Source organism: Anneissia japonica, unplaced genomic scaffold (genome assembly GCF_011630105.1).
Source record: "Anneissia japonica isolate Jap-2015-1 unplaced genomic scaffold, ASM1163010v1 scaffold287754_len4335492_cov202, whole genome shotgun sequence".
In the NCBI taxonomy this organism is placed as follows: domain Eukaryota; kingdom Metazoa; phylum Echinodermata; class Crinoidea; order Comatulida; family Comatulidae; genus Anneissia; species Anneissia japonica.
The window spans coordinates 2,626,716-2,636,863 of NW_022705543.1; the positions used below are offsets into that span (position 1 = coordinate 2,626,716).

Below are 10,148 nucleotides of genomic sequence, written 5' to 3' on the forward strand. Positions count from 1 at the left end.
TAATATTGTTTTGTTTTTTTCATATTGTAACAATAGTAAAGACTATTGTTTTTTTTTCATATTGATATTATAAATTGAAAATTATTATAGGCCTATTTCATCAATCTGCCCATCATTAGAAATACGTAGAACAACATTTACAGATTAATATTTGATAACAAATATAATAATAGTAATGATAATAATAATAATAATAATGATTATAATGATGATGATAATAATAATAATAATGATAATAATCAAGGCCTAATAAATAGGCCTAATAATACTGTAATAATGATAATGGCAACGATGATAGTCCTAATAATAATTAAATAATGTTATTAATAATAATGATAATAATAATAATAATAATAATAATAATAATAATAATAATAATAATAATAATAAAGGAAATACAATATATTCTTTAATTTTAAAATAAGACTGTGATGCCGACAGAGGATTTTAATATTCCTAAGCTAACACTTAAACATGTATTTTGGAGAAAACTATTGTGTCCAAGAAAACAAAAGAAATCGATGTACAGTATATTGTTCTAGGCTCTAGACATTGCAATTGCACTTTAAATTAAATAATTTGCATAAACCATGACAACAAACACTAACCATAGGCAGATAATTTTTTTTACCGCAATGCCTTAAGACTTCCCGTTGGATACAGCAACATTATTTATAAGTTACAGTCCTGGTTTTGTGTAAACTCTGCGTTATAGGCTACCATAGGCGTATTGTACTTCCAAAACGTAAAGTCTGTTTTTCAGGTTTTTCAGCCTTTAGGTATTGTTGTTTTACTGTCTAAGTGCAAGTTGTCGTGTGTGTGTCCATTAAACGAACAACCGCTAAGAAACATGTACAGTACTTTATGGCATGTTCCATTTAGCTTCCTCTTTACCTGGCGGTCTGGCTCGATCTAGCACAACCACATTCTATGCTCTCTGTTTCAAATATCTTGAACATTCGTAGATAGGTGGTATTACGTCATCAGTAGCTTATATAAGTCTATTTACAAAAAAAATAAATCATTCTAGATGAAACTCTTTGTTTTCGTGGTCATCCTCTTCTTCTTCCTCCTCCTCATCTTCTTCAACTTCTTCCATTTCTCCCTGCTGCGTCTCCAGTCTCCATCGGCTCACGTGATGGGAACCTTTCTTTTTCATGTCTTGTTCCCCTTCCTCTTCCGCTCGAATTCGCTTATATTTTGTTCTTCGATTTTGAAACCAAACCTTCACCTGAAATTTCAAAATACATAAAAACGTTAAAAAATGATCAATTATTAGATTAATAATTATTATTGTATACTTAGACGACAACTAATAGTGGAACATGATGATTAGGAATAACAAATCTCATATGTAAAGAAGCGTATTCCACGTACGATAATTCTTACATGTTAAACATTGAGGTGGTATATTCTATACTCTATTTCATTCACTAACACTTAAAACAGATCATTTAGTTATGAAAACAAATGGGCACATTTTTGTGGTTCTAGTCTGTCACGTTTAACTTTTAAGTATTTATATTCAAAGGTGTTGATAATTACTTGCGATTTAGTATACTTTTCCTTATCATGATCACTTTCGCGATCTCAATGGCGATAAAATCGTTTAAATTATCCAAACGATTCATTCAAAACACGTTATATGCATGAAAACATGTATCGCGTCAAAGAATATACAACACACAAAACCGCTCAAGCTATACATGTATTCTATTAATCTACCCCGTAAGGGGGTTTTTTTTTTTACTTCTTTTATTTTTTTTTCACGGTAATCACCAAAATAAAATAAATAAACCTGTTGTCGGTAAAATTACAAGCGAATAAAAATCAGCAATGAAGTTAGTTATCAATAAGCGCGTTTGGTTTTGTTCCCTTTGTACAAACTCTTCTTTGAAGAGAAGCCATTTAGCTTGTATTGTGGTTAAGCCAAGGACAGGGTGCAAAACAGAAACGTCAAAATAAGGCTACAATTAACTTTTTATTCAACCCAACAAAATGTTCATTAATCGGATTTTTATGGAACTTCTATTATGAAGAAAGGAAAATAAGTTATGCCTCTAGATACGGAGTCTATACTTAGCATACGACGTTATTGTACTTTTCTTCTTTCCACACGTTTTAAAAAAATCCAACTTGGAACTTTTCTCATAAATTCTTAACGTCCCGATTTTTTTTTGGTAACATGAGATGAAAATCAAGAAGTTTGAATATAATCCATTCCCCATGGTTTAATAAAAACTGTCTCATTAACCATGTTAAATTTACTGAAATAATTTCTTGCTGTCAAGACAATAGTATTATTAAGAGTCAGTCTTTATTCCTATTTGATTCGCAGTTCATGTTAACCCAATAGGCGTAGCTAAATAGGAGTAAGCATGCAGCCAGGCGAACCTAACCCCGTAATATTCCCCATATATGCCCCTTTCCAACGGCCAGTTATCCAGGTGTATATAATGCGCCTATATGTGGTTTCTTTATCCTAGCTCAAAACCACGCATTATCCGCTACATTTCGCTAAATTTAATTTGTCTATTTTTCACTAATTAGTAACACGAAGTGTATTTGATGCTGTGTTTTGTGTACAAAGCGTCTATATGGTTAACTGCTATCGTCACGGACAATTTGTCACGCTTATTGTGTGCTTTACATTTTCCCACACAGTCTGTTTTATGTTCACCTGGCCACTACGCAAATTGTAAATTAGCTAATTTTCTCGTGATGAAATTCATGCCGTCGATACCTTTGTGATATCTGATTTTATGATTTTGAAGTAGGTTCACTATATGAACTTATTTTAAAGAAAATGAAACTTAGGCCCTATACGGTACCAAACGAATGGGATGTGGTACGGTAGTAATTCTTTAGCCTCGTATTTTATATATGAGTCTTTCTTTAACATGTAATATATACCAATAAAGACCTCATAAATTTAACAATCTCAACTCCAATGAAATAATATTATGGGATATAGAAGGCCTATTTGATTTTGACTTTTACAGATTTATTATTGCTTCCGGAAATAGCGACGCTAAAAAGTGTAAGTTGCCTTTCATTACACCTATACTACCATGTAGGCCTATATGTTTGACCCAATAAATTATGAAGGTAGGCCTATTTTTATATATTCTTATTAACAAGCATACAACAACTCTCTGTTGGAACTCAATGAAGACAATGTCGTATTTGAACAGGCCTACGAAAGGTGTGAATATAGTTTATGGAGGAAGAGAGATTTGATTAAGATTCTAAAAGCCTCTCTAAGCGTTCAGCTAGGCCTGCTGAAAAAAACAGAACCATGGACTGAAGCTTTTTCTACGTATTGAGAGTCAATTGAAAGAAAGATAGAGAGCTTAAGAGATTTAATTCAGTGAGACAAACAGTTCTACAAAAGCTTACGCCAAATGAAAAGAAAATATAATTAAGAAAAGATAATTGCCGCCGATTGTACCCGTTCTAAAAGTCGTAACACCTTTTCAGCAGGCTACTGCGTCGATCTTAAACCCTACCAAAGCCGATCGAGACACAAGAATGATATTACAAGTGACCACAACGGCTAAGTATGCTTAATTGTCCATTTATATTCATTCTTTTTCTCGAATTGCTCTTTAAATTAAAAGTGAACAGATTTCGTACTCTTAGTTTCCATAATCAGCAAATAATTTGCGTAACTATTAAGACACCTGACTTAAACAATATAGCTACAATATCTTACAAATAAGAATTTAATTGGGGAATCATTTAGTTCTGGGTACAACTTTTTTTATACTATCGAGTGATAATCAAGAAATTAATCGGTACTCCTACGGACTTGCCAAATCACATATTTAACTCCTGAACTGAACGACCGCAGTAGCCCATATCTGTCTAGATGAATTAGAGCATCACGATTATATTATTACGATACAGAACATCATCTGCGGTATTTTACTAAGACATATCGCTATTGTTAGCATTAAATGATTCCTAAAATATGTTTGAAAAAATGTAGTGTGTGATGTCACATTCCAAAAATAATATTTCGAGTTCCTATGTCATACTTTACATACGGCAGAGCCTGAAAATGTTTTAGGAGGGTGACTTAATAGTTTAAAGTGCTCTACGTCTAATTCCACGACGATCGGGCTCAATTCCTGCAGATTTCTTGAGTTTCCGAACCAGTGGCGTACCGTATATAAGAGTCTGTAATGGGGTGGAGGGGGGAGGGGGCTAATTAGGTTCACAGAGTTGAAGTGCGGAGGCTGAGGGATCGATGATTAAATGAAAGGGAACTGGCTCGCCAAATATGAGGGGATTTCTTGCCACTGTTCCGAACGCCAATATTACTCCTCATTTTAAGAATCTTAACGAGACTCTCATTATCATAGTAATGAGTGACAAGTTGTTAAGATGTTTGCTCCGATACCATGTTTACCCCACTGACAACAAATTCGCAAGGGGTACAGCTGTGTTTCCAGGTAGTGAATTTTCAATTCAACGTAAGTTCCCCTATTTTACCACATATTGGCAATTATCAAGTGGAATTGTCACGAAACTGGTTTATTGTGTTTCGGAAGGGTACGGTACCTTGCAGAATATATCGGATATACAGACGCAATTAGGAAATTATATTTTACCGTTAATGGAATCATTACGATCGATAATGATGTTGATAATGTTTCCTCATATTACCGGTTATGATACAGAGTTGATATATAAGTTCAAGTAATACTGTATACATGCTGTTTATAATGGTTTCTTGTGCCAATGTAAGATACTAACAATAGAAGAACGTTATAATACGCCTAACGTTACAGTTTGCTGATAAGAACGTTATTTTGTAGAACCATTATATACGTACTTATAACCTAATTTCACAACGTCACAACGTTTGAACGTTGTAACATCGTTATGTGAACGTTATTTTGTGACACACCTAACCACAACGTTTGTGAACGTTCTAAGAACGTTTTGTGTTTGCCTTTGTTTCATTGTCCATTGGCAAAATTATGTTCTTAAATCTAGAATGTTGAAATTCAAACTTGCTTACTGCATATTGAGTATTGTTGTCATTTTCATTTATCAATCCCAAACTAGGCCTAATTGGAATCGATTGTTTCTTCAATTTTTTGACATTTGTTTTTACATAATTTTGAAATACTCGGAATAATTACCGATAACGTAATTGCGTGTAGGATATACCTTATTACTAATTATTGTCTTCTTAACACACTGTAATGTGTTTTCTCCCCGACGAAATAAAGATGCATTTAATGTTGATACTAAGGAATGGCTTGGGTCCGACCATAATGACTGTTAAACCACAAATGTTTATTGCCACCATATCAATTGACATCAATCAATTCAATTTAATGATGCTCTCAAGACGCAAATTCACATAATTACTGATTAATAATTATTCTAATGGAGGTTATTAACCCATTGGCTGACATTAAGTTTAAAAGGGAATTCCAGAAATGTAAACTGCCGATTATAAACAGGGTAGATTTAGCTAACAACCTCTTGATTGAGCAATTACAGGTAGTTAATTTAGGGTAATTACTCAATTTGTTTTCTCTGAAGATGTAAACAGAGTTTCGTTCACAATTGAAACTCGTCTGGACGACGTAATCACAGTCTGGAGAAAAAAGTGATTATCAAGAATTCTGTAATTAACTTAATTTACAGTTGCGTGATACTGGGGTAAAATAAGACTGTAATTTGTGATCGTCCTTGGGGGAGCACTAACAGTGTATTATTACAGATTTTGTTTAAGCACAATCTAAAGAAATCATATTGTATCAATGATCTCAGCAGACAAATATAATCGACATTACAAGTAATCATAGCCTCTAATTAAATTAATGAAAATTACCAGAGTTGTTAATCAGTTATCATTAATCATAATCAAATTAAAGGAAATGTTGAGAGTGATTGTGGATTTTAATTGCCCGTGGTTTAAGAGGACAAGTTACGATAGTCAATAGGTCTAGTATAAAATGGAATACAGTACTGGAATTAACTTTGGCACACTTTACGCACTGCCTGTACTTTCCATTTTGTGTCCCTATTTTATAAATGTAGTTGAACCACACTATGTGATAGTTTATGTAGGATTTTATACATTAATATAATTATTCATTGCTTGTAATTAATATTATATTCATTGCATTATTCTGGTTGCTGTTCCCGGATTTTGTAGGCCTATACAGAAATGATTTTACATTGAAAACTTACGATAGATGTTGGCATATGGCAGTGTTTGACATTGGTTTGACATGTGTCTTTTATGGCTGTTCTATTGAGCATGATATTCAAATTTTTGAATAAAACGCTTCAGAATACAATATATTATATATTGTATCCTGAAGCGTTTTATTAAAAAATTTGAATATCATGCTCAATAGAGCAGCCATAAAAGACACATGTCCGAATATACAGAATAGGAAACGAATACCATACTTTATATAGACACTTTATTGGAGAAAACCAATATTTCGACGTATTCTTAGGTCTTTATAAAAGTACATTGACATGCCTAAAGATAGGTCGAAATATTGGTTTTCTGTAAAAATAGTGTTTCTAAAGTCTATACTTGGTATTCGTTTCCAATATTCTATATTATAATTAATATTAACAATATTAGTCACGAGGACTCCGTACGCATCAGTCTGTCAAAGATATAACGTCATGAACACCTGAGTTCTCACCTGCGTTTCTGTCAGATTTAAAGTAGCAGCAAGTTGTTTTCTCTCTGCTCCTACAACATAGTGATTCTTTTCAAACGCTTGTTCCAGCCTAAGCAGTTGCGATGGCGAGAAAGCCGTTCGTATTCGCTTTGGTTTCCTGAAAGGGTGCTGAAGAAATCCGAAGCCGGCATTTGGTAATTCCACTCCTGTTGATATAATTCATTTTCGAGAAATTTATTATATAAAATCTTATGAGAAATCTTGTCAAACAAGAACATGATACGGTACGGTATGATTATATTGACATCATAGCTTGTTCCTATACACCGATTGGTGTTTTTCTGAATAATTAACAAATGCTTGACTATTTTGTATACGTTTGTTAGGCCTACGTCATTTTAATAAAAATCATTCTCGATTGCATAGACTTTTTACTCGTTTACCGCAAATTATGTGCACTATAGTTTTTTTGGTTAATATCTATTTTACGCCTATTTTGGGCAATTTTTACCCGTCCTCCATTTGGATGCTCACTTTTCCGCATACGTTACATCATACGCATATATATCCATTCCAGAGGCGGATCCAGAGATTTCTAAAAGGGGCCGATCGAGATAAAACCATCCTGGGGTTCAAGGGGAGGAGCATTCCCCCACGAAATATTTGTTTTTTAAAGACGCCCCAAAATAATCTCTGAGGCGTTGAGGGCGACCAATTTTTCTTTCTTTCTTTTTTCTTTTATAATTAAAAAAAATAAAAAAGGGGGCGGGGGGAGAGGGCGGGGCCGGCTCACCTAACTCCACTTTTGAGTTCATTCGAGTAATGTCTAGTAGGCCTATACTTTTTTGTTTATATCGTTCCTTACGTCTTCCGGGCTAGGATAAGGTACTGTATATCATTTTAGTATCATCATCGCTTTCGTCCGGAAGACGTCTCCAATTGACTGTGTAGGCCTAGATATTGGCTTCAGTTCTTCGCTGTATGAGTCTAATGTGAGGTTTAGGATGACCTAGTTGCTTTTTTATGTTATTTTCATTAGGAGTTATTATTAACCTATTACTGTTGTCCCCATGCATTAAACTTTTAAAACAACATAAGAATAGAAGGAAGATTTTTACGGAAGAAGTCGAACGAATTTTAATCGTGTGGCTATAATCGGCCTACTGTCCAAAATATACTAAACTCTTGCCGGGCACTCTCTGCGTCGACCGAAAAATCGAACTCCGCTCATTGTGAACGCGCAGACGACGCGACGCCGCCGATTATTGGTTGCAGTCTGAACAGATCGTCATTAAAAACGATCTGTTGTGGAGTTGCGTTCCCCATTGAATCGCGTCGGCCGACGACCGTCGGGCGCAGCGAGTGCCCGGCTTTAAAAATAATACAAAATATAGGAATCTAAACCAATGGTTTACATCTCTCATCACAGTATGTGTCCTTCATCTTTTAATGTTCGTTGACATAGACGAGCCCCTTGGTACTGTACAAAATTCACCCTTCACCCGATGTGACAACATTACACACCCTTCCACAAGCACATTAAATAATTTGATATTATCACAGTTCCTATGAACGGAACTAGACTTTCTTTAAGATTTATAAGTACCGAAACTAAATGAATGTTGGTGATTATTGAATATAACCTTAATCTGTCCAGTGACAGAAATCATAACTGTTATTCTTATGAGATAAATTGTGACAATAACCTTTTTGAAACATCTAGGAAAATAAATCTTTATAAACTTCTAAATAAATGATTTGTCATGTCGGCAATTGACACATTAATGTTGTTCACAAGAGTTTTTGATTTCTTTCCTGATGTGTACCTTATACATCTTATCCCACACGGACCCGTAAACTATTCTTGCAATTTGTTTTTGTGACCCGTTTATGACATTTCCCAACCCTGTTGGGCTTTTCTGATGTTCTGCAGTCATCAAAACTCTGACAAGTTTGAGTTTTGTTTTTAATGAATCTTTATGTCTGTTACTGAAACATTACTTTAAGTATTACAGTTATGATTTATAAATATTCCTCCATAAATTAGAACTGATAGCGGTATTTAGTTTCAATCTGCGTATGAAATATAGTGCGAGTAAATGGAGTAATCAGGCGACAGCCAGGTGAAACTAATACCGAGATTCCAAAGCAAGATATATTTTCATTTGCTGATTTTAATTAGTATTTATGAGATTCCAAAGTTTTTGTCTACTCAATGGTTTAATGTGACTATCATTCAATGTGCATGTGTGACATTCATAATTTTTATAGGCCTGCCTTGGTCTATATTGTATACATAGGCTACAGAAATACATACATCACAGGGGTGGATTTGTGGGGGAGGGGTGGATTAGGGTGGCCTCTCATTTTGCAAAGTTAAAAAAAAAGAAGAAAGAAAGAAATAATGGATCGCCCAAAACGCCTCAGAGGATATTTTCGGGCGTCTAGAAAGCATTCGTGGGGCATGCCCCCCGGACACGATGGGTAGTGTTGTCTCGATCGGCCCCACTTTCGCACCCCTCCTTTTCGGACATCTCTGGACCCGCCCCTGCATCATTACCAAATTCGTACATAAAAACCTTCAGAAATACATTACTGTCAAATAGGCCTATTTGTTCATTTTTTATTTGGTCTATACAAACAGCATGTCGCCTATACACAAGAGGACATGAACATCATACTATCCTCGATGGCATTATCGTCATTGACGTTTTTAGTTAACCAACATAAATAAAAATAATAATTTCGATAAATAGGTCTAAAAAAAATGAACTTCAATAGTATTTGATTGATTTAAGCCATGTCCACACCGAATTTTCTTTGACAAAAATGCTGTTGTAGTCATGATGTGCCTACATACAGTATGTATGGTCATGATGTGATGTCATTATAACTATATTTAGGCATGTCACATGTTTTTGTCAAATTAAATTTGACTGTGTGGACAGAGATTTACATAAGCTCTATATCAACTGGAGATTGTTAATCATACGTTCGGAATCATATGTATCCGAATTCACTTTGTTTCCATGGAGATTATTTGTGCACCGTGCAACCCCAGAAGTTATTATGATGAATGAAACATTTATTATGGTAACCGATATGACCAACAAATCACTATTACTTAACTAATTGCTGAGAAAAGAACAAAGGCAAGTTGAGATCAAAGTAGATCTCCCCAAAGGAGCCGTAAATATATTGCGGAAAACTTGTCGGAGGAAGAAACCAGATCAGTTCGTGTGAATTGATTTTATGCTTGACTTTATGTTTTATGTTTCTTTAAACTGGCGGCTATTCAAAAAAAAAAAAAAGTGCGAGTTTAGTAACAATATCGCAGAAGGAAATATATTACTGTTTGTATGTTTGAAACTGAATTTCTTTCAATTACCGTAGTATATGCGCCTATTTGAAAAAAAAAAAACAACAAAAAAACAGGTACCGGTAACGAGTACCAGTACTTCAGTACTTTCTGTCGTACAC

General features: G+C 34.4%; 1 protein-coding gene across 1 annotated transcript in view; it reads right to left on the reverse strand.

The window, feature by feature from the left end:
- Nucleotides 1–292: 292 nt before the first annotated feature.
- The window catches only part of LOC117105742 (homeobox protein EMX1-like), a 15,276-nt gene continuing 5,420 nt past the window's right edge, over nt 293–10,148 (reverse strand). The window contains exons 2-3 of the mRNA XM_033247003.1: nt 6,690–6,874; nt 293–1,231 (exon numbers count right to left, since the gene is read on the reverse strand). Coding sequence (XP_033102894.1) covers nt 1,022–1,231; nt 6,690–6,874 — 395 coding nt within the window. The 3' untranslated portion in view covers nt 293–1,021. The remainder of the gene's footprint in view (nt 1,232–6,689; nt 6,875–10,148) is intronic.